Source organism: Mus musculus, chromosome X (assembly GCF_000001635.26).
Source record: "Mus musculus strain C57BL/6J chromosome X, GRCm38.p6 C57BL/6J".
NCBI classification, from domain to species: domain Eukaryota; kingdom Metazoa; phylum Chordata; class Mammalia; order Rodentia; family Muridae; genus Mus; species Mus musculus.
The window spans coordinates 85,053,426-85,079,740 of record NC_000086.7 but is presented as its reverse complement, the minus strand read 5'-3'; the positions used below and the strand labels follow the sequence as shown (position 1 = coordinate 85,079,740).

At 37.7% G+C, this 26,315-nt stretch overlaps 1 protein-coding gene across 15 annotated transcripts in view; it reads right to left on the bottom strand.

The window, feature by feature from the left end:
• The window catches only part of Dmd (dystrophin, muscular dystrophy), a 2,390,387-nt gene that overhangs the window by 125,310 nt on the left and 2,238,762 nt on the right, over positions 1 to 26,315 (bottom strand). For all 15 annotated transcript variants that reach the window (XM_006527768.3, XM_017318377.1, XM_017318376.1 and 12 more), the window contains one exon: positions 25,709 to 25,770. In XM_006527768.3, the coding sequence (XP_006527831.1) occupies positions 25,709 to 25,770 (62 nt within the window). The remainder of the gene's footprint in view (positions 1 to 25,708; positions 25,771 to 26,315) is intronic.

Sequence of the window (26,315 nt, the reverse complement as noted above, 5' to 3'; positions counted from 1 at the left end):
ACAGAATAGAAATGAAAAATGGCATTTATCCAAAAGGAAAGAAACAACGGGAGAGGAGATAAAGAAAGATCAGAGCTCCTGTATCTTGGAAACCTAAAACATGATCTGAGGGTAAAAAATTTAGGACACCAGAGGAATGTCATGTTCAATTAATGGGGCAGGGACAACAAAGAGATTGGAGCAGAGAGTGGGCGAGCCTCACAAGACACATATCAATTTATGTACCCAAGAACTCAGAAATTAAGACATTTCAGGTTCCTTTGGAAACTGAAAATACATGGCTTAAATATAAATCTCAGAGCCTTAAACACCTATCCTCCAAACCCCTGCAGCCAAGCATCCTGGCCACCTGCTGCTTAACTCTAAGACTGAAGCAGATGTACAGTACCTCCCAGGAGAAATGACATTAAAGGGTGGGGGAGGTCAAGGAATAGAAAGCCAAGATGAGCACCTGCGAATTCAGCACTATGAAAAAAAGTAAATCTTTAATTTCACTTCCTGCCATTTTCCCTTCTGTCATCTCATTAAAAAAACACTATGCTATACACACACACATTGTGTCATATGCTACCCATGACTCCACCAGAAGAAACTCGATGTACAGCAAACTCTCCAGCCATTAAATTGGATAACTCTGTCATTCTTGTTTGTCAACATCTGTTTTTATTTTGTTTTTGTCTATTTGGGGTAGGGGTGGGTTATTTTCCATGGTCCTGGGAATTGGTCCAGGGATTTAGTCATGATCAGCAAGTATTGTGCATCTACATCCATAGCCCTGCCATCACTTACTGTCTTGTTGTCCCTGGTCTAAGGCTGCACCAAGTTAACTCTTTTTCATTTTACTTGACAAGGAACTTACAGTCACAGAGGCCATGACCACCAGTGCAAGAATGACACTGTGCATCTTCTTTGGCTTAAAATTGTCAGTCACTGTTGTCTTGGTTTTCTCAATGCTAAAAACATAGGTAGCTCATTCAATTCAGGGACTCCCAAAACTACATGGGCCTGTAAATTTTCCCTAATCTGCTTTACCTCCATCCTGAACTTATTTAATTATCTGTACTACTCTCTTTCCAGAATAGACTACATCCCAGTTTCTCCAAGACAGAGCCAGTATAACTAATTTTCATTCTCTATAATAAAGACATTGATCAAACAGGACCAGAGGAGATGGACTTTAATCCCAGTACTTGTGAGGCAGAAGTGGAGCTCTTTGAGTTCAAGGACTGTGGTTTACATAGCAAATTCTAAGCCAGTTAGAGCTACATAGCAAGAGCCTGTCTTAAAAAATGTATAAATGAATAAAAATAAAAAGGAATGATCGAATATGACTTAGACTTAGTTTGTATACCTTTTTAAAGCTTTCTATAACCAAATTTCACACATGATTTTTTTAATGTTGTGCCCTAACTTTTTTAGACTGCACGAGCATATGGTTGACACCACCTATTTTGAATTTACCATCCTCTTTCACAGTTGGAGGATTTGCAGAAAACTTGCTTGAAATGATGAAAATAAACAGCAGTAAATTTCCTCATCTGCTTTAATGCTAACATTATCTTGCTGCCTTTCCAGATTTACAATCTCAACTAAATTTTCTAAATTGCTAGCGTTCCTCCTTTGCCCTCACCTTTTCAACTTACTTATTTCTAAGTTGTTATCTCCAAATATGATGCTTCTCCTGAAATGCCAACTTCATTATTTCAGAGGTAATCAACCAATAGACTAAAGACTAGAAAGACCAGAAACTGATTTTTTTTTTTGATCTTTCACTAGTGGGCTAATGGTAGATCACCTGCACAACCATCTTTTAATCATAGAATGATTTACATAAATATTTAATGAATTTCCATTGTTTAAGTCTCTGAAAGAACCTGTAAATCTGACAACTGGCGCCTACATTCATGCATGACAATAGTGGGCCTTCAGTTCCCAGAGAAGCTTTTCAGGATGCCCCAGTTCCCATCTGGCCACCTTCAGTCATTTAAATTTACAGCTTGGCTCTGGGAGGGTCTTCTTCTAACCTCTAGTCCAATGCTTTGCTCCCTCCAAAGCAGCACACTTCTCTGTGGTTAGTTTCTGTTTTGTTTTTTTGTTTTTTGTTTTTCCTTACTCTAGAGTTCTTCCAATAACTAGCTATTGTCTGGTTTTCATTCAAACTGCTCTATGAAAATTGTCAGAGTTTTCCCAAACCTTTTCAGCTATCAGATTTTTAGACGTCATCTTTTACATTGGAAGGGAATGGTTGTGTCATCAAAATTATTACCTCTATCCAGTCTCCCTGTACAGATGGACATCCACCTTCAGTCTCCCAGTAGTATTTCATTAAGTGGAAATTATATAATTTACAATATTCAATTAAGTGATTTTTAAACACATCATTTGGGTCTACATTAAGGTTAAAAATTTAGATTTGAATCTAGAAATCTGGCTGTGCTAAGGAAAAACTAAACAAAGGAACCAGCCAAACAGTTATGGGGCAGGGGATGCACTTCTTTTCTTCTCCTCAGTTTTTCAAGACAGGGTTTTCTCTTTGTAGCTGAGGCTTTTCCTGGAACTTACTCTGTAGGCCAGGCTGGCCTTGAACTCAGAGATCCGCCTACTCTGCCTCCTGGAGTTCTGCAATTTAAGGCTACTACTTCCTGCCTGGCTGGGACCTCAGTTCTTACCCTTGCCAGAAACAAGAATGTCCTTGGTTCTACCCTGGCTGGATGCCAGAAATTCCAGAACTGTTTGAGGACTCTAGTTCCTCCTGTGTGTGTGTGTGTGTGTGTGTGTGTGTGTGTGTACTTCACAGCTGCCTGGAAGCTAGTCCTGGAGGTATGACTGAAAGTTCAGTCTAGATACTTGGGATGAAGAGAATTGGACACCTTGTGGGTAGACCAACTGCATTGACCAATTCATAGCCTTCCCCATCCTCCATATGTCAACCAAGAAAAGTCTTTACTAACTCCTGGACAATGAACCTTTGTGGCAACTCTTCTTGGAACCTGCTCTCATTCTAGAGGAACTCAGCTCCATTCCTTTCAGCTCTTACCTATAAACCTCTAGTAACACACTTTCCCTGTAAAACTCATTCAGAGAGTTATGGAGACAAAGGATTGGGGAACCACTAATAAGGGCAGCTTTATTGACCATTGATTTTCTGGGACCCTAGATCCCTTTTCCTTCCCTTTCCCTAAGCCATAGTCCACTGAACTAAGAAAAATGGTATTGTTCTCAGAGACCCCATAGTTAAGGTAAGAATAGAGTTAAACAACAGCAAGAGTGGGAAAGAAGAAAAGTTCATCCAAGACTACTAAAAGAAAGAGGGTGGGGAGGGGGAAGGAGGGAGGAGGGGGGAGTGGGGAGAGAGATCTAAATATATAACTCAGTTCAATTCTGAATATCAGTAAGGACATGAAGGAGTTTCCAGCCAAGGAGCACAGTGGGAGGCAGTACTTGGAAATTTTTCAGTAGGAAACATCAGAGATAAGAGATTCTAACTAACTCTATATAGCAGGCATCTCACAGAAGTCAGGGAAGGGTGACCAGCATACTTAGAAGCATAGAAGAGGAAGGAAAATCCTGATTGGATACTGAGAAAGCTAAGATGACAGGACAGGACTCTGAATTTTCTTAGGAAGTACACAGATGGGCTGAAGACAGAGAAGCCTTGGTAAAATGTGGTCAAGGCAAAGAATCCAGTTTCACATAAAGGGAACTTCGAGTGTGAAGTAGGCAGTATTCCAACAACCATTTTTAAAGTTAATAGAACTGAAAATTTTCCACATAAGCTGTGTTATTTATAAAACAGTGATTAATGTCTAAGCTCACAAGGCTTATTTGAGGCAATACAGAATATATAATAAAAGTCTAATCTGAAATACTGATACAGTGGCTGATACAAACAACCAAACCAAAAAAAAAAAAAAATCACATTTTTTTCTTTTCTTTTCTTTTTTTTTTTTTTTTTGGGGGGGGGGGGGGCGAGGGCCAGGGGAAGTGGGAGGGAGTGTCAATCACTACCTGCCTCTGCTTCTGGAGCATCGTGGTGAGAGGTATGTTCCTTTTTTGAGATTTTATTGGTTTTCCTGCGTATGAATGTCTTGTCTGAATGTATGTCTGTGCAACACCTGTGTACAGTGCCTGCAGAGGTCAGCAGGGAGCACTGGATCCTCTGAGATTAGAGTTACAGACAGTTGTTAGTTGTCAGGTAGGTGCTGGGAATGGAACTAGGTCCTCTGGAAGAGCAGCCAGTTCAATCACGACACTATCTCTCCAGCCTCATATTTCATTCTTAAAGAAGATAAAGACAGACATAGTGACACACATCCCAGCACTCAAGGAAGAGGCAGGGGCAGGGGCAGGGGCAGAGGCAGAGGCAGGGGCAGGGGCAGGGGCAGAGGCAGGAGGATCTCTGTGAGTTTGAGAACAGGCTTGGTTTAGTTTACATAGTAGTTACAGGATAGCCAGGGATACATAGAGAAACACTGTCTTACACAGAGAAAAAGAGAGAGAGAGAGAGAGAGAGAGAGAGAGAGAGAGAGAGAGAGAGAGAGAGAGAGAGGATAAATGATGGAAACAGAGACTTCTGAAAAGATCATACTGGCTTAATTTAGCTCTGACGTCTAGGACAATAAATGTTGGTGCTTGCTAAGGATTTAATAACATTATATTGTGAAAGACCTTCCTTCTGTATTTTGTCAGGCTTAAGCTGTTGGTGACATCAATTCTACATTTGATTTTTCTTCAAATAATATAATTTTCCCCTGCTATGAGTGAATCGTCAGAATTCTTCTCGTGATTATTCCTTACAGCCTGAGCTGAGGCTTCTTTGTGGAAACATGCCTAGCACAGGTATGAAAGCTATCCTCAGGAATCAAAGGCATGAATTAAAGGGAGAAAGAAACAATTAGCTAAAGAGAGTGCTTATTAGCAAGAAAGGCTAATCATGTTTAATTGATTGCGACACACACTGTAGCTGACTGGATTATCTCAACATCCCTTCCCAAATTCTTTGCTCTAGCCCTTCTCTCCTGCAAAGGCTAAATAGCCTCAATTTACTAATATAGCCAGGGAATGATGTGCAAACAGCACTGGCCAATGCTCAAGAAGCTATCTGAAGGGAAGCCGATGGCAGTCCAAATTAAAATACAATCTTAGAGACTAGAGACGTAAGTCATTTCTCTTCAAAGCCCTCATCCCAAGCCACTAGGACTAAGAATTTATCTCCCTTGTAAACATTTGCCAAGCATGTGCAAGGTCCTATCTACCATCTAGTCCCACAATCAGAAAACAAGGAAGCCACTGCCTATAAAATGATACAGGAGGATAGCTAGAGGTCCTAGTCCTTGGTAACAATCTTCCATGGATTTCTGCTGTCTCAACACTTCTGCTTAGGCTAAGGAGATAGCATCACTCATCCTCTTTAGTCCTTCCTGAGGTAAAGTAGAGAAATCAACAGTAAGTAGAACTTGGGTCTGTGTTTCAAGGCTCCTAGTCTTCCAATTAAATGGCATCGCTGAGGCAGATCTGCATAGCCGTTAAATAATGCTTAAAATTATTTTATGTTAAATAGGCAGAGCACTTTTCTAGAAATAAGTAGATAGTGAGCGGGGCATATGCTTAGACTAGGATCTCGCTTACACTAGGCCAGCACTCTCACCACTAAGCTGCAACTCAAGTCTTTAGACAACATTTTTTTGAATGGGATATTCCCAAGTCTGATTTCCCCCACATTTAAAACAAGTATTTAAAATTTAAGTATACAAGTTATTGTAAAGCCCAATCAACCCCTTTTTTGAAGAAACTACATCTTGTGAGAAAGCAGGGGCTAAACTCCAATTACAAGAAGAAAACCAAAACGTCTACTTCAGCAAACATTCCACAGCAAGCCCCTCCCCCACCCCCAAACAGCCAGTCAAGTTACAATAGCAGGGTCAAGGTACATATAGATAACCGAAGACATCCTGCAGAGGATAGATAACTTGGCCATCCTGTTTGTCAGGTGGTTTTGCCCCTGTGTTCGGTTCCTGCAGATTACACCAGAAATGCAGTTTTTAAAATATTAACTTGCTGACCCATATAGAAATTCCCCAAGCTTGCAGTAACTACAATACACACGCTACACCCCTAGACTCAGGGCTCTCACTCTGACCTGCTGCAACAGGGACAGTGAGAGACCTTGATCATGAGCTCATAATAAAGACCCTCATGTGTTTACATCAGAATTGGCTCCTCAGTGGTCTTTGGGGTCCCTGTGACTTGGACATAACAGTTATTTCTCTAGATATGAACGAAGATTTACAATTAACAAAATATCCATTCACTCTCTAGACATATTCATATCCTAATCTCTTCAATGGCACAGATGTCCTTGAAATGAAATAGAATTGTACCTTCAGAAAATATGATTCCATTCAAAAATTCCAGTGACTTTTAACTATTCATATGTTTCTGTTTTGAAATTCAGAATTATTTGTTTCTACTAGGGAATGAACCCAGAGTTGCATACATGTTAATCATGGGTTCTATTACTTAACCACAGATCCAGATCTACATTTTTAGGGATGCAAAGGCAACTAGGTCTCTGAGATTAGGACCAATCTGATCTAAAGCTAAACTAAATGAGTAAATAAATAAGTAGATAGACAGACAGACAGACAGACAGACAGAGAGAACGCTAATATTCGGATCTAATCTTTATCTGATACTGTACATGTCAGGGTTTGATAGACAATCAGCCTGGCCTACCTGCCTCCCACCCCTTCATCTTCAACATCAGCACACTCCCCTCCATACCCATCCCTTTCAATATTTTCATGAGTAAAATATAAGTACAAGTTTGGCCTAAATTACCACACAAAAAGCAAATCTAACCATTTTTCAAAAAAGAAAAAACTTTTGCAACATTTCTGCCTTAGGCTAGTACTCACACTTTAATCTTATTAAGGAAAATAAATGGTTTGTTGTTGTTATTGTTATAGTTGTTATTGTTGAGAACTGGAAGGGAAAAAATCTGTTGCATCTTTAAGCAGGCATAATTAGTGTATGATAATACACAATATAAGATAATTAAGATATAGGGACATTAGTAAGCTACTTTCATTCCTGTGTTTTGCATATTCTGGGTGAGGAAAGAAAAAGTAGAGTATTTCAAATTGCCCATATAGCCAAAGAACTAGACATGGTATGCCACAGACAAAGCTTTATTTGCAGAGCTTTATGTTAATTTTTCTACAGACTAAATACTAATCTTTAGATCCTGCTAAACACAATAATTTGTAAATTACAAATTAAAAAAAGGACCCATCACTTACCAAATACAATTATTACGAAATTTAATCAAAATGGCCTAAGTAAGCAAGTATTTGATTACAAACTGGTAATCCAATCAGCACCAGGGTGTTGGCCATGACCGTAGAAAGAGCATGGTCAGCTCGGGGCAAAGGATGAGAGGAGGCATGGAACCATCATAGAAATCCTTGCAAAAGAAAAATAAGGACCACAGGGAGAGAAAAGCTGCTCAGTGGAATGGCATAGTGGCCCAGAAAGTAGGTGAAGCACTAATGAAGAAATATTTCTATTTTCTTCCTTAGAAATGTCTGCAGTTCATGACTTATTAGAAAAGAAGACTTTGTTCCCACAGAGACGGGTAGCTGAGTTCTGTCATGTGGTGCAAGACTATCAGACATTCTGATGGTTAAGTAAGGACCTAACTTGGGGACCTATGACCACCATTTTTGGCACATTCTATTCCAAGTTGAAAGTAACTAACTTACAACTAAAGCCTGGAGCATAGCCCAAGGGTAAATTCAGAGATCTCAATCTTTTCTCAAGTCAGGAAATGTTCTTACCTGACTGCTCAGGGATTTAAGAGGCAAACAGGAAGTAAATTCTTTATGTGGCTTTAATTTGTCTCCTAGTTATGACAGTTTGGGCGGCTATATCATGCATATAATTGTCAGTTTATAATGTAAAATTTGCATTAAATAACGAAATGAAAAGGATGTAGCACATTACAACTAAAAATGTCTAATTTAAATTTTTCATCTTCTAAATGTAACTTGTTCTGGGTTGCCCATTCAGCTAAGAGACAGACTAGAAGGCATAGAATCCCTTCCCTGACAGAGCCAGGGAACAAAGGACAGATGCTCATTTCCAAGCCTATTCCTTGGGCTTAATGGCTTCCAATTCCTCCCAATTTGAACAGAGGAGCTCATGAATTTATTTAACCTTCACAAGCATCTAATGGAAAATTAATTTCCCTGAAGATAGTTGGGTCTAATTTTCCCCACTACAGTTGTTCTTGGATCCTGGGACCCTAGGATTCAACTCTTTCTAAACCACCCTGACATATAAAGATGTGCGTGTCTGAAATGCATTGTGTTCTAGACTTTAGAGACTATTGGTATGGTGTTCTGTTTTGTTTTGTTTTGTTTTTAATATAAAGAATGGCAGCAGTCCCAAAGATGAATTAAGAAATCAAGTACCAGATACTACTGCAATGCATGAACATATAAAACAATTAATCCTTTCTGTACCTTGGACGATAATATTAATTTCCAATTTATATAATGAGTTGTCTGTGAAGTTCTAAGAATTTCTGAGTTCACATTTATAAAACTTTGAATGCTTGTCCCTTTTGATTTAAAGGCTATTAGTTGCTGATATTGGTAATTGTACATTTATTTCTGAGTTTCTGTATTTTACAGGCCCCAAGATCATTTTTCACAGAATGAAAGCTTTACTCACAATCTATCAGTCAGATTCTCTACAACAAAAGGAAAGAAAAAGCTTCCAGCTTAGTAAGAAGGGGGATGGCATCAATGAACAGAACATTATATCTATTTCATTATTACTATATTAAGAAGGGGATAGTTTTATGTGTGTATGTTTATCTATGGAAGGAATCAAAAACTACATGACCAAGCCAGATAGCATAGTTCTGTAACCCTAGCACTCAATAGGCCGAGATAAGGGATTTCTGAGTTCAAGGCAGCTTGGCCTATATAGAAAGACCTCATCTTTAAAAACAAAACAAAACAAATACTCTATTACTAATTAATTACTAATTACTAATTAACTCCAAGGAGTGGAACTGGGGGACTGAAATCAGGAGTAAGAGGGAAATTATTTTTCTTACTATCTTGTATTTTTTTAATCATTGTATTTTATTTTTGAAATTACTGTTGGAACTCTGTCTTCCTTTTGACATTCTTTTGATCTTTTGATTTTTTCCAAATTTTTGTTTGACTCAATGTCTTGCACGAAGATACTGGTATAACATGGGATATATGAATGAGAATCAAAATTGATTAAGTTTTAGTTACATCTTTCTGTAACATAACTGTGGTGATGGATAGCAATTATTGTAGGCTTCTTATCCTGAGGGAGGTAACCCAATCACAAAAGAACTCACATGATATGTACTCACTGATAAGTGGATATTAGCCCAGAAACTTAGAATACCCAAGATACAAGATACAAAGCACATGAAACTCAAAAAGAACGAAGACCAAAGTGTGGACACTTTGCCCCTTCTTAGAATTGGGAACAAAACACCCATTGAAGGAGTTACAGAGACAAAGTTTGGAGCTGAGACAAAAGGATGGGCCATCTAGAGACTGCCATATCCAGGGATCCATCCCATAATCAGCCTCCAAACGCAGACACCATTACATACACTAGCAAGATTTTGCTGATAGGACCCAGATATGGCTGTCTCTTGTGAGGCTATGCCGGGGCCTAGCAAACACAGAAGTGGATGCTCACAGTCAGCTAATGGATGGATCACAGGGCCCCCAATGGAGGAGCTAGAGAAAGTATCCAAGGAGCTAAAGGGATCTGCAACCCTATAGGTAGAACAATATGAACTAAGCAGTACCCCTGGAGCTAGTGTCTCTAGCTGTATATGTATCAGAAAATGGCCTAGTCGGCCATCAGTGGAAAGAGAGGCCCATTGGACTTACAAACTTTATATGCCTCAGTACAGGGAAAGCCAGGGCCAAAAAGTGGGAGTGGGTGGGTGGGGGAGGGGGGTATGGGGGACTTTTGGGATAGCATTGGAAATGTAAATGAGGAAAATACTTAATAAAAATTTTTAAAAATAACTAATCTACTACTTCATCCAATGTTAAGCCATTCCATTCTCTAGAGAAAAAGCCCAACCTTTTACCCCTTTGTGAAGATGTATCAATTTTCTCATTGTCAATAATAAGCAATTTAAAATTTCTATCATTATGAATTTAATTTACTCTGTAGCACTGAATTATATTTTTCTCCAAAATGGTTCTTCAAAGAAAGCCCCTCCCCAGCTCCTAAACAAATCAGTGTTTCTCTCAAATATGACTTTATGTTGTTCAACCATATGGGCGGTCATAACTTTACATTTTATTTTACATAAGTATTACAAAATTATTTTCCACATTTGACTGTAAACATAGTTAGGCTAGTACTTACTGTTTCATAAATCTAAAATTTATGTCTTCAGAAGAGACAGTACAATCTCTCAAGTCATCAACAAAGGCAAGTAGAAAGATAAGAGAAACAAAGACACATAATAGATGCTAAACAAAACCAAATAAAATAAATTTCAAAGCTGGGCGTGGTGGTGCACGCCTTTAATCCCAGTACTTGGGAGGCAGAGGCAGGCACATTTCTGAGTTTGAGGCCAGCCTGGTGTACAAAGTAAGTTCCAGGACAGCCAGGGCTACACAGAGAAACCCTGTCTCGAAAAACCAAAAAAAAAAAAAAAAATTTTTTTTTCAAAAAATGTTGCTGCCATTTTGGCTCCAAGGACAGGAAAGACTTACAGTAACCCAAGTATTGGTCACAAGTATAGCTGGCACTGTATACTTCACTTTCATAGACAAGAAGTTTTCTCACATCATAATGTCTACTGTATGTCTAAAGCCACAACAGTGTGTGTAATGAAGATAATGTCTAATATTTCTTTGTATCTAGCTCTTTATAACAAGATTCTGAACATCATAGGTACTTATGATTTATGGGAGAAAATTAATGCCTCACAGGGAACTGTAATGGCAAACTTTCCATACCATAGTTATGATAACTAAACAGTCTCTTATTGAAGGAATTAGAGGGAAATTAGAGGTAAACTGTAGATTACCACCATACTTACATGCATGTGTGTGTGTGTGTGTGTGTGTGTGTTTGTGTGTGTGTGTGTGTGTGTGTGTGTGTGTGAGAGAGAGAGAGAGAGAGAGAGAGAGAGAGAGAGAGAGAGAGAGAGAGAGATTCACTGGTATAGAATCCAGAACAGAGACTAGAAATGGACTACTACCACTGAGCCATCTCCCGGCCCTACACACATATTTTAAAATATGAAGTAATGAGCCGTTATGGGCAGATAAAAGGTCTGCTGAAAATGGATAAAGGAATTAGGCTTATTTAGCTTGGAAAAAAAACAAGGTAGGAAATCAGGTTTCCCTCATGGAGACCCCAAAGCACAGCAAGACAAATCTTGCATTTGATCTGAAAATTTTGGAAGAACTTTATGTGGCAAAAATAGTTTTGCTTTTTCATTATTCAAAGGAAATAAAAACATCTAGCAAGCATCACAATGATGATACTGGAGGTCATTTAAAACACGCAAACAATAAGATTTTTTCTCTCAATTACAATAGTATGATTAGTAGCAATGTTTTTACACTGTCAAAAACATGGTCTTTGGGAACTTTCAGTTAATTAGTTATTAAAAGAGCAAATTGGTACAGCCTTTTGAAAGAGTTTGAAGCAACACAGACTGACAAGTTTAGAAACATTATTTCCCTTTGACTCAAAGATTGCACTTCCATGAACCAAATATGGAAAGACTTTTGGCATAAGAATCTGGATTAGGTCTGATTTAGAACACTGAAAAGAATTGAGCATGACTGCCTATTGGAAATAATTAGCAGATCCATATATTTTAATTGCATCTTGGCCAGAAAATGTAAGTGAAGTAACAGGTTGCGAGCCTTACACAGGGAAGAATCTTGAAACGAAAACAGTTCATGTAAACACTAACATTTGGGGATGAAAATTTTCTCTGCTAAATATTCTCTTTCCTGAAAGTTAAATTGAAAATAATTGAACAGCTACTTATCAGTTATTAAAATACTTGAAATTTACAGCAATTTAGTCTGAATTGGCTTAGGAAAGGAAAAGACTTGCATATAATACTGAAAAAATCCAAAAGACCATAAATAAGGAAGCCATATCCATTAAAATGTTCATGGTAAGCTTGGACACCTTTAATCCTAGCACTCGGTAGGCAGAGGCAGGGGCTCTCTGTGAGTTCCAGAACAGCTAGAGCTCTGAGACCCTGTCTCAAAAATATGTTTGTGGTAGGAAGTTGTTCACCTTAATCCATAAATTATGTGTGCCATAGTACACACACACACACACACACACACACACACACATTATCAGAAGGCAGCCCATCGAATGATGGGCTGTCTATGTTTTTAGTCTATTTTTTCTGGTCTACAAAGTGAGTTCCAGGACAGCCAGGGCTATACAGAGAAACCCTGTCTTGGAATAAACAAACAAACAAACAAACAAACAAACAAACAAACAAGAGAAAGCAAATGTTTTGGTTTTTTTTTTTGTCTTTTGGGGTTTGGGTTTTTTTTTGGGGGGGTGGTTTTTTGTTTTTGTTTTTGTCTTTGTTTTTTTGTTTATTTTGTTTTGTTTTGTTTTGTTTTTGTTTTTCGAGACAGGTTTTCTCTGTGTAGCCCTGGCTGTCCTAGAACTCACTCTGTTGACCAGGCTGGCCTCAAACTAAGAAATCTACCTGCCTCTGCCTCTCAAGTGCTTGGATCAAAGGCATATGCCACCACTGCCCAGCTGAGAAAGCAAATGTTAATTGTTGAAAAGTTAGGCAACAATATAATAAGCACCAATGACTATATAAAATGTACAGGAAAAAAGACTAGAAGCAATGCTCTAAAATGTAAATCATAGTTATTTCTGGTGCTAAGATATGAGGTGTTTTCATTTTCTTTTTACACTTAAATGGATCTTCTAAAAATTCTGGAATGCAGATATGTATTTTCAAGTTTAAGAAAAATAAACCCAGATGCCCCTCAACAGAGGAATGGATACAGAAAATGTGGTACATCTACACAATGGAGTACTACTCAGCTATTAAAAAGAATGAATTTATGAAATTCCTAGCCAAATGGATGGACCTGGAGAGCATCATCCTGAGTGAGGTAACACAATCACAAAGGAACTCACACAATATGTACTCACTGATAAGTGGATACTAGCCCAAAACCTAGGATACCCACGATATAAGATACAATTTCCTAAACACATGAAACTCAAGAAAAATGAAGACTGAAGTGTGGACACTATGCCCCTCCTTAGAAGTGGGAACAAAACACCCATGGAAGGAGTTACAGAAACAAAGTATGGAGCTGAGATGAAAGGATGGACCATGTAGAGACTGCCATATCCAGGGATCCACCCCATAATCAGCTTCCAAATGCTGACACCATTGCATACACTAGCAAGATTTTACTGAAAGGACCCAGATGTAGCTGTCTCTTGTGAGACTATGCCGGGGCCTAGCAAACACAGAAGTGGATGCTCACAGTCAGCTAATGGATGGATCACAGGGCTCCCAATGGAGGAGCTAGAGAAAGTACCCAAGGAGCTAAAGGGATCTTCAACCCTATAGGTGGAACAACATTATGAACTAACCAGTACCCCTGAGCTCTTGACTCTAGCTGCATATGTATCAAAAGATGGCCTAGTCGGCCATCACTGGAAAGAGAGGCCCATTGGACACGCAGACTTTGTGTGCCCCGGTACAGGGGGACGCCAGGGCCAAAGGGGGGGAGTGGGTGGGTAGGGGAGTGGGGGTGGGTGGGTAAGGGGGACTTTTGGTATAGCATTGGAAATGTAAATGAGCTAAATACCTAATAAAAAATGGAAAAAAAAAAAAAAAAAAAAAGAAAAATAAAATCAGAGAAAATTTCAACACCTTCAAAAGGTCTGCTTTTCCCTAAAGTTTTTAGCCTGTTGCCTCAGAGCTTAAGATTCACAAGAAACACTCCTAAACATTCCCTGAAACAAAGGACCTATAAATAGATGATACTGAGCATATCAAATTATGTACAGCCCCCCTTCTTTGTCGTTTAAATTTTAAAACCACACCACTACATTTTCCAAGGGTCTTCGCTTACCTTAATTATGAATTAGTTGTTGCTACTAGACAAAATTATTTTCAGAATAACAGAGCACTACGTTTCTCAAAGATATCAAAGTGTCCATAAAATTTATTACTTATTCCTATTTCTATTGCTAGGAGGCTTTAACTTTGTTCTGGAGAGACTCTACTTTCTCTCCGGCGAGTTCCATCTTACCAGCTTAATAATTAGCCTTAGGAAACCATCTATCTCTTTCTATCACCTTTGAATGCTATGTGTATTCTCCCCTCACAAAATTTTACCTTTGTTCATTCAAAGAGAACATGTACTTATTCAGTGGCTAGTGTGCTCAGGGCATGGGTGACAAAGATGAGCAAGACTTTCTATTTTTTAAAGAAGTTGGTTGTTGTTGTTGTTTTGTTTTGTATTTTTATCTAGTAGGGAGAGCCGTGGACATAAAAAAAAACAACAAAACAAACAAAAAACCCAAAACAGTAAGTAAAACAAGCATTATAACCAAATCCATGAATGATCATTTGTGTATGAGCCTTGCTGTGGACCAGGTTTTGGTTTTTGTTTTTTCTTTGTTTTTAAACGCTTCCCTCCTTTTTCCTTTTGTTAGGTCAGTTTCCCTTCAACCCAGGACCCTTCTTTTTAGTACCTTATCTAAGCCAACTGAAACTCAGAAAGCCCTACAAATGCTTTTTGATTTTCTCATTCTCTATGCATTGGCATAGATGATTGATTAGCTTATCATGCATGAAGGGCTCCTGTCCTTCAGTAATTTGTTTGCTCGTTTTCACATCTACCCTCTAGCTTTTTTCCCTGCTCTACTCTTCATTAAGAGTAGTTGGCTTCCAGGTAACTTTATCTAACAGGAATCATGGACTAGTGGAGATAGAGGCTAGTCTATTTATTCTTCCCTTCCTTGCTGTGTTTCCACAAAACATCTGTCAGTAGCTCTGTCTCCCAGCTGTAGCCTCCTGGAATAAGCTTCTCCACTAACCCTGGATCCAGATGAATGGTCCTGATATCAGAATTCTGATGACACCATCTCTTGCCACTGTACCTCTGCCCCTGCGACTACTTAGCTCTAAGATCCTTGAGTAAGTAATTACTCCCATGAAAATCTCTTTATTAAAAATAACTAGAGTGATTTTCATTTTCTGAGTGGAGCTTGACTGGACATTGTCTAAGTCAAAAACATATCTAGCATCAAAACTCTGACTATCCAAGGCTTCTTTTGGTTTTATTCTTCCTCTGTTGCTATTTCTCCATCCACACTCTTCCTTTAAAACTAACAGCATCAGTTAATCAGTGGGCATTTATGCTATGGGTCAGGCTTTTTGGCATGATGTTGAGACATAGTGTTCCTATTTAGACCAAGGTGACCTCAAATTCATGATCCTCTTGCCTTAGCCACCCAAGTTCTAGGGTTACAGATGTGAGCCACTATGCCTGACTTCAATTTTTAAGACAATAAATATAAAGGTAGGAACAAAGAGGTATAAAGTTGCAGAAACATGCCTAGGATATCGCTGAGGTCATCTGCATTTGGTAAAAAGTTCTACTGAGAATTCTTGTCTGTTCTAAAAGTTGTCATTAATAGCAATTATAACTCTTTGAACAGTTCCCACATCAGACATTTTGTCATTCTGTGTATATTATCTTTAATGTCTGGAATTCTTCCTAAGGTATGAGCCCAGCTAATTGAGTTTCAGAATTATTAGTGGCTTCTTCTTTGGACACAAAAAACTTGTGGAATGACTAGAATTTAAATACAGTTCTTTGCAGTTTCAAAGGAAGTGAACTATTTTGCTGCTGCAAAACATTGTACCTAAATCTAAACCGCATATACATACAACAGTTTATACAGTAGATAAAAAAAAAACAAACTCAAAATGTAGATAGACCACATCAAGTTTAATTATAAGGAAGGGAAAAGCATTAAACTAAGCAGTGAGGCTGCCAACAATTAATTCCTATCCTTCTTCCTATTAAAGGATGGTTTCTATATTTCCTCTTCTAAAATAATTATTAAGGAGGGCTGGGAATGCCAAGTTCCTTGTCTGAACTTGACTTAGATGGCAAAACATGAAACCTCACCAGTAATCTTATTCTTGTTTGGTTAACTACTCTGTCTTGCCTGAAAGTCACATGATTTGAGTCTAGATTTATACTGTCAAAAATTAAATGCTCTTAGAACATTGCTACTCAAAATACAGTTCTTTACAAGGCAAAAAAATAAAAATATATTGTGCATCTTTTATATCAAGTTTGTATTGTCGTGAGATACAAACCCAATAGGCTCATCTCATGGAACTAGGTACCTGAGTGATGCTATAATTGCGTGGTGAGTTACACATGTCCTAAAGTACTTGCTAGGAAGTTCAGTAGAACTACGTATAAGAACTATGCTGTACTTACATGTTGACAGAAATAAATGCAGGCTAGAGAGATGGCTCAACAGGTAAAGGCACTTTACTCTAAAGCTGATGACCTGAGTTTGATCCCTGGGACCCACATGCTGGGGGGAGAAAAGTGACTCTCAGAAGTTGTCCTTGGCCTGCACTACAGACAGCCAAACACAGATACATAAATAAATAAGATGTAATTTAAAAATTGTTTTTAGAGAATAGATAGGATTGTTACTGATCTTTATCAGTTGGATAAGCACTACTCTATATAGGACCAGAAAGTGAAGTATACAATTGCATTGAAATGAACACAGTACAAATATGCAAATATGTAAATCTATATGAGTACTTGTACCTACCCAGATAGGCATACAAGCACACATTCATATACAATATTTTTCCAAGTTACATAAGCCTCATTTTATTAGGGCAAAAGGACTCCCTGGGATTATCCAAGTCAAGACTATAGAGTACCAAATTCAGAAAAACTGTCTCAGACTATCACCAATTCATAAATAAGCTAACAATTCATTCCCTATGTCATAAGAGTCTTTCAGAGTATTTTTAGGTCATTTTATTACCACCATTGAGGGGATGGACCTTAAAACTCAATATCTACTTTATGTGAGTGTTCTGACTGTTCTGAATCTCTTTTCAGCAAAATTGCTGCTCCCCAGAGACATAAAGGTAATCAGACTTGTGCCTTAAAAGAAAAGAAATATTGGAAATGTCTGAATAAGAGCAGACACATTTTTAAATGCCCTTTCTCCCATGTGCAAAAAAAAAAAAGAATCTTCTGCACACCCAGCTACATAAAATTGTCCACATCTAGCATCTTTCTCCCAGCTGCAGGTGTAACCTTAACGCTCCTCTTACATGGACCAACAAAAGTCAAATTTGGTAGTTCTTTTAAGTTGTAAAAGAGTCAAAGTCTAAGAAATATTCTTTGTGACTTTTCTTGGGATACAAGCTTTGGGAAATGCAAATTAGAATTATGTTTATGTATACTCCTCAATTAGACGCTTTAAAGCAAGTCATTTGAACAAGAAAAATGCTCCAATAAAATTTCCCATTAAAATGCCATAAATTTTGATTTTTGAAGTTACATTTCTAGTCTGCAAATGGAAAAAATCAATTGTTCCCAATTACTGCTGAAGAGGCTGGTAAATTTTCTGCTTTTCTTTTTAAGCAGGATAGCAGAGGGAAAGAAGAGCATGGTAATATCGTCTATATTCTGTTTTGCAAATCTGAGTAAATCTCCTATGCTAACTATGTCAGCTATGAAATAAAGAGTGTCATTTAGGATTCCATAGCTTAATTATGCTGACAAAGCAGTTTTATAAATCATGCTACGCATAATGGATATTCCTTTGAGAACAGTGAGCTAGAAGCCATAAAATATGTGTTCAAGACTTGATTCTTTAATCCATATGTCATTACAAATATGTCACATCACCTTGAGCTTCTGCTTGCCCAAATCCAAATAGAGAGAGGAAACAGTTATACCATCCTCTGATGTTACAAAATTGTTTTCTAAATCAAAAGCAGGAGTACACTCAAGGGCTGCTAAGGCATGGGATCTGAAATTGAGAATGATAGAGTACCCAGACCATCTAATTCACAGATGTATACGGGTGAAACAACGTTATTTCTGAAGACTTTTTGTACACTAAATAGTACCACACAAATCTAATTATAATTATTATAAATATGATTATCCTATTGTCTCTATCTTCTAAGCTAGTGATGACAAAGTAACTGGAGTTGGGGGTAGGACAACTGTATCCACAAGACCAAGCCAGGAGTTAAGAGGAAAAACAAAGCTGGTTGTGGTGGCGCACGCCTTTAATCCCAGCACTTGGGAGGCAGAGACAAGGGAATTTCTGAGTTCGAGGCCAGCCTGGTCTACAGAGTGAGTTCCAGGACAGCCAGGGCTACACAGAGAAACCCTGTCTCTAAAAAAGCAAAAGAAAAAAAAAAGAGGGAAAACAAATATTTAGATTCCTGCCTATCATTATGTATGGGAAACTAAAACCAAGAAAAAGTAAAAGAACAGCCTTGGGGCATGGGCAAGATGGAATCTAGATCTAGACTTCTTTTCTAGTTTGAGGCATTAGGGTAGTAGAAAAACTAAATGTGAGACTAGAAGCCTTGTTTTAAAGCTTGAAGCTTCTTGGAGGTAATGGACATAAAGGTAAGGATAAGAATTCCTAAAACACTTGGAAATCTAAGTTTTAAAAACTGACAACTTTTTTTTTATTCAAGTGAATGGCATGCTGGATCATGGGTTTCAAAACCTGAACCACAGATAAGACATGCTAGACTCTTATAGAACTTGAAGAAAGCGAGGGAAAAAAAAAGCACTCTTAGTTACAAAGACATCAGTGAAGTAAAAAAAAAGTAAAGGAAAATCCTATCAGAACACATCCATAGCCTGTCTACATCTTACTAAAATGGAATAATCAGTTAACTTTCTGAAGTGTTTCTCTTTGCCTATTGTATTTTTATCCAAGTCTTCTGTGTGTATACTATTATTCTGCAGAATCAATAGTATCATTAATGTAAAAAACTACTAATTTAGAAAGGAACTATATAGGAACACATAAAGATTCACTTTTAAATGAAGTACCACAAATAAAGTAGACTAAGATACACATTTTTTTGTTATCAGATATTTTCGTCATTTACATTTCAAATGCTATCCCAAAAGTCCCCTATACCCTCCCCCCGCCCTGTCCCCTACCCACTCACTCCTGCTTCTTGGCCCTGGCGTTCACCTGTACTGGGGCATATAAAGTTTGCAAGAGCTAGGGGCCTCTCTTCCCAATGATGGCCAACTAGGCCATCTTCTGCTACATATGCAGCTAGAGATATGAGCTCCGGGGGTACTGATTAGTTCATATTGTTGTTCCACCTATAGGGTTGCAGACCCCTTCAGCTCCTTGGATATTTTCTCTAGCTCCTCCATAGGGGGCCCTGTGTTCCATCCAATAGCTGACTTTGAGCATCCACTTCTGTATTTGCCAGGCACTGGCATAGTCTCACAAGAGACAATTATATCAGGGACCTAGATGTCACTCAACAGAGGAATGGATACAGAAAATGTGGTATATTTACACAATAGAGTACTACTCAGCTATTAAAAACAATGAATTTATGAAATTCTTAGGCAAATGGATGTATCTGGAGGATATCATCCTGAGTGAGGTGACCCAATCACAAAAGAAGTCACTTGATATGCACTCACTGATAAGTGAGATAAGTGAGCCCAGAAACCTAGAATACCCAGAAACCTAGAATACCCAAGATGCAACTTCCAAAACACAAGAAAATCAAGAAGAAGGAAGACCAACACGTGGATATTTCATTCCTCCCTAGAAGAGGGAATAAAATATCCATGGAAGGAGTTGCAGAGACAAAGTTTGGAGCTAAGACGAAAGGATGGACCATCCAGAGACTGCCCCACCTGGGGGTCCATCTCATAATCAGCCACCAAACGCAGACATTATTGCATATGCCAGCAAGATTTTGCTGAAACGACCCTGAGATACACATTTTTTTAAGAGACAAGTTTCTCTGTGTAACCCTGGCCTTTTTGGAACTCACTCTGTAGACGGGAACTCACTCTGTAGACGGGGCTGGCCTCAAACTCCGGAATCGGCCTGTCTATGCCTCCAGAGTCCTATGGTGTGCCACCATATAAAAATATTTATAATGACGTACTATGGGGAATAGGAAGCTTTTTAAATACTTTCTTAAAATTTAAAATTTCTTTTTTGTTTGTTTGGGGTTTTTTGTTTTGTTTTGTTTTGTTTGAGACAGGGTTTCTCTGTGTGGTCCTGGCTATCCTGGAACTCACTTTGTAGACCAGGCTGGCCTCGAACTCAGAGATCCACCTGCCTCTGCCTCCCAAGTGCTGGGATTAAAGGTGTGCACCACCACTGCCCGGCTCTTAAAATTTCAATGATAAACTTAAGTGAAACGCCAACTTTGAGAAAAGGACAGCTCTTTAATCATTTAATTGCACTGCATATAAATCAGTGAAATTATATTTCAAAATAACCTGCCGAGTATATTACCAGTGAACTCCCACTGATTTGTAAATGCGTTTGGGAGTCACACAGAGCTTTATAACAGTCATCCTATTACATTTCTAAAAATGCTGATAGAAACATGAAATTCACTTCATGGATGAAGCATACAACTACTTATAAGGAACCAGGATGAATATACCATCTCAAAAAATGAAGCAGATAAGACATTTTCCTCTTTTATATTTCAATGACTACACTAATACTTTTACTATGACTGTATTATTAATGTGGGTACAGATAAAGAAATACAAAAAAAGATAAAAGATATCTAGTGCCAAATTGTTATTTATTTCTTCCTAGTGAAAATCTAGAAGTATGTATTTACAAAATTATTAATGTTATATAAAATTTTTCTGGAACTACAAAGTTCTAATGACTACCAAATAGTTACTGTAAACATTTAAATAACTACTTTTTAAAAGATTATCTTTATGTGTGTGTGTGTGTGTGTGTGTGTTATGTGTGTGTATGTATGTGTGTGTGTATGTGTGTGTGTGGTGTGTGTGTGTGGTGTGTGTGTGTGTATGTGTGTGTGTGTGGTGTGTGTAGTATGTGTGTGTGGTATGTGTGGTGTGTGTGTATGTGTATGTGGGGGGTGTGTGTGTGTGTGTGTGTGTGGTGTATATGTGCTAAAATGCACCTACACGCATGCACTGGGGGTAGAATACAGCTCCTCAGGCATGCTAGGTAAGCACTTTCCTGCTGCACTGCATCCCTTTATTGCGAAAATGTTTAAGCCTGCTTTTGTATGTGTGTGACTGAATATACTTAGAGACTAAAATATATGATATAATCCTTTTGAGCTTAGAGTTACCTGACTAATTTTGTAAGAATTGGAGTGTTTAAACATGAATTACCAATATGTAAGGGATTTCTAAGTTTATACTGAACATGTGTGTATATATGTGTATACATAGCTGCTTCAGGTTTTCTATTATGGATTTTCATTGCTTAAGGCATTATAGCTACAGGGACACTAAAGAATGAGATGGACACATCAATGCTGAAACATATTTGCTAACTGTGTAAATAACATGTTCATTGAAGAGAATGAAGAGGAAAGAATACAAAAGGAAATACCTAAAGTCTATTGACTAGAGGTGTCTAATACTAATATCTGAAGTAATATTTTGCCTCTCATAGTTGAATGCTCATGTGCTAGTTTCCAGCCCTTACAAAATGTATTTGACTTCCGCTATCATGCTGCTTACATCCAAAGTAGGGAAATGCCTGAACTCTTTTAATGGTGACACAGAGAACATAGGTGCATGTTGAACAGGTTGCTGGGGATTATGAACAAATTAGAAAATGCAAACTTCCTTAGAAGTTTAGGTGCATTTCGGAACATGTAACACTAGAAGATATTTGGAATGGGAGTACAGGGAGGGTAAAGATGGCCTTTAGCATTCTCAGTATGTCACCCTAGACACACTCTATGTTCAGGCTCTATCAGGAGAGAAAGATAGACATGGTCTAAACCGTGATACACCAGACTACACAACCACTCTTCCTTTCATGAATGGAGACTTTGAAACATTTTACCCAGTTCAAAGCAACAACTTGGAACTAAAGGGATGTCTCTTGAAGAAGGAAAAATAAAACCCAGTAAATAAAAAGTTAAAAATCAAAGATTTCGTTTCAGTGTGCTCTCCTTCTATTCAAAGGCAGAACATTACAATCTATGAAAAGAGTAAGAGCAATGTTGCCATTAATTATATAAGACACCACAAGAGCTGAAGGCATAACAAACGAAACTGATCATTCCATGGGTAAAGGAGAACCTGCAGCCTAGGAATTTAATGTATCATTTTCAGAAACACTATTGTTTGTTCAAAACTGTCATTTATGTAATTAATTCATTGTCATGTATAAATGTAAAGTGTATGTATTTATATCAGGTATAATAATACACATGTCATATATATATATATATATATATATATATATATATATATACCATGTACAGACTTTACTGAGGAAGTAATACCAACGACAACAAGGAACTCACAACTCACTACCACCTTGGTCAATTGTTAATATACTCCAAGCATTTGTGCACTCCTGATGATTGCCTCTATGTACCTCAATTCAATGTTTTGAGAAATGTGTTAATAATACCACCCATCATGGGAGGTAAATTGCTAGCATGCGACTTGGGTAGGACAGAGTCCTGTAGTCCCTCAATAAATAGAAGATTTGTTGAGCAACCATTCAGACAAAGAAATACTTTATTGCAACAACAACCACCATCATAAAACGACCTTGGAAATACTAGCTCTGAAAGCTGAAAAATAAACGTCAACTCTTAGTTCATTTGTAGGATGTTTGTTAGTATGCTAGAAAGCAATAGAATTTCTCAGGGATTTAGAATAGAATACAGAGTTATATAGCTGCATTTTATTATATGCAAATCACACCTCAATAAAGTTGATTTAATAAAAGAAACTTTACAATATATATGATGTAAAATTCCCCGCAACTATAAAATGCCATTGCCTTCCAAATGTGGAATGATCAGTCCAAGGTTATAAGCTATATGCCAGATTATAAAATAAAATAAAAACTATTCAAACTACTGAGAAAACACTACAATATTATTACATGTGCATATGGTTCTTATAAAAATGAAAACATCTATACAAAAATCTATATAGTGAGTCTATAATTAGTTTGCCAATCATGTTTGTAATGTCTCATTGCAGAATAAAAGTGACAGAAAAGAGTATATAATCACATGAAAATATGGTCGCAATGTTACTTTTACATAAGAAGTAGACTCTTAACAGTGAATCACTCATTTAAAAATATAGAAGCATGTGTGTATCTTTTGTTTGATGGGGTCCAAACAACAGGCTTCAGAGGTAATATGGAAGTGTTCTACCACTAAGCCACATGTCCAGTCTAATGAACTTGTTTTTTAAAAGGAAATTTTGAAGGTACTAACTAGCCTAATTCTAACTGCTAATTCTAAGAAGCAATTAATACATGACTTGGTTTTTATAAAATTTATCTGGATTTTTAAACCTTAAAAGGCTAACAAGTGGGATGGTGAGATGGCTCAGCGGTTAAGAGCACTGACTGTGCTCCCAAAGGTCCAGAGTTCAAATCCCAGCAACCACATGGTGGCTCACAAACATCCATAACGAGATCTGACACCCTCTTCTGGTGGGTCTGAAGACAGCTGCAGTGTACTTAGATATAATAAATAATTAAATCTTTTAAAAAAAGAAAAAAAATGTTCTTTGTATTTACAAAAAAAGGCTAATAAGTTAATTCTATAACTTTTTTTCAAGTAAATTACAATTTTACAACTAGAGATTATGGTAACTAGAGTAGAGTTATAAGTGTGCTGTGTAAACTACATGTGACATTCAGGCTTTCTACATGTAGTACAAAAACTCCAAAATTAGAAGCTGAGATAATTTATGGGCCTGAAAATGTAATGCTTAAAGATTAGCTGATCTTAATTGTATTTTTTTTTAATTTCTAAACACAGCTACATTGAAATGACATAATATTACTTGAAATGTTTTGGATATGTCTGGCTAGTAGAATTACAGCTGACGTTTTTTTCTTGTCATGATTTCTACTTGCATGTTCCAGACTTTCTGGAAAAAGTTATTATCACTTATAATTTTTTTAAAACTTTTTTTTGAGACTGGGTCTCATTAACTATTTCTGGCTGGCTTGGAACTCAGTATGTAGACTAGGCTGGCTTTTAATACAGAGATATCTGCCTGCTTCCGAGTGCTAGGCTTAAATGATGTGCTTCACCAAGCCCAGCAAAATCCTTTCTCAAAGGTTGTGTTATTGTTTTATTTTGTAGCTAATGAGTCATCTTGTATTTCTTAATGCATCTAGATCTGCAGTTCATCATCCAATGAGAGTTATGGCAAACAATTCATAGATGTGATTCGCCCCTGCCACACACATATAATTCCATATTTCCTATACAGAGTTTGCGTGTGTAAAAACCCTCTTGATTCCCATGGGCTCTATCACATTCACTTCATTTGTGTACTTTGTAGGCTATTTGTTTGCTTGATTGGTTTACTAAGACAAGAGGTCTCACTGTTGCCTCAGCTACCCTAGAACATGCTGTGTAGACCAGGTTGGCCTCCAGCTCAGTTACCTGATTATCTGCCTTCCAAGTGCTGGAATAAAAGGTGTGCACCAACCACTATACACAGTACACAGTATACATTAACTTTATACCTTACGGATTATTAGTTTATCATTTCAAATAAATTCAGACATAAAAGTAAAGAATGTGTGATTGTTTAAGTAAAACAATAACTAAAAAGCTAGCCACATCAGAGAATTCAGATTAATCCCCAAAACAACCCAAATTAGGGCTAAAGAGATGGTTTAGCATATAACATCACTGCCTGCTCTTGCAGAGGATGCTGTTTTTATTTTCTAGCACCCACAAGGTGGCTCACAAATGTCTGTAACTCCAGTTTCAGAAGATCAGATGACCCCTTCTGGTCTGGTCTAGTAACATGGTGTACAGAGATATATTAAGGGAAAAACACCCATACATGCAAAATAAATAGTAATACAAAAACTTTTTTAAAAAAATCCAAACTATGAAGGGATGAAAATCCGTCCGGCTTTCCTATAAACACCCGCAAATCAATGTAGACAAAGCATCTAAGTGATCAGACTTGTGACCAGATAAATCACTGACATTCCAGGCACTGGAAAAGGGGCAGAAAATCATTTTACACAACATCTGTGCCTTAGCAAAAGTTATTCCTTGGCTTTCACAAGGAAGAAATCAACAAAAGAAACTTGAACAGTTCTCTTTATGGTGCGGCAAATAAAACCATGTAGACCATTGGATATACTAAATTTTCAAGAAACAGTGAAATTGTCAAGTTATTTTTTTTCAGATGAGACTGTCTGCCTGTCAACTGTAAAGAGACGAGTGCAGCTGCTCACCCTTGAAGCAGTCTCCTGATATATTTACACAACAAATGGCTGGCATACTACAAATCAGACTTCAAGTCAGCTGACATTTAACCTGAAGGAAACATAGCCATGTCCTTACCTAAAGACTGGTAGAGCTCTGTCATTTTGGGGTGGTCCCAACAAGTGGTTTGGGTCTCGTGGCTAAAACACAAAAGATAAAGACAGACTTGAGAACCTACAGTGATCAACAGCAAAGACAAATCATTTTACTTCCCATTGCTACTTCTAAGGACTTACATAGAGTCGTTCAGACTATCTTGCAAGCTAAAAGGGCTCTTTTGTTTTCCAAAGGAAAAGCAATACTAACACGATTAGTTCTTGAATTTGTTTCTTTTTCATGCCCACACATTGAATCACTACTGTTTTAGACAAAATTGACATTGACCTTGTTTTATAATCAGTAATCAAAGGTCAGGATTGCCTCAGTTCTATACAGTGAAACATCGAGAAAGGAAAATGACAGTTGTCATTCAGCGGCCGGGTCAATAATTACAAATCACCTAGTTCCTCATGAGTTTCCTTGGCCAGTGTTCCATTATCCTTTCTTTTCCACAGCCAAATTTCATATTGGAGAGCAGCTTAAGGCATATCCAGAACCCCACTAATATATCCCATAATCTTTCTCCCTCCCAGTATTGTCAGAATGTCTTTTAAACTCACTATTCTATACACCACCCCACTTCTTC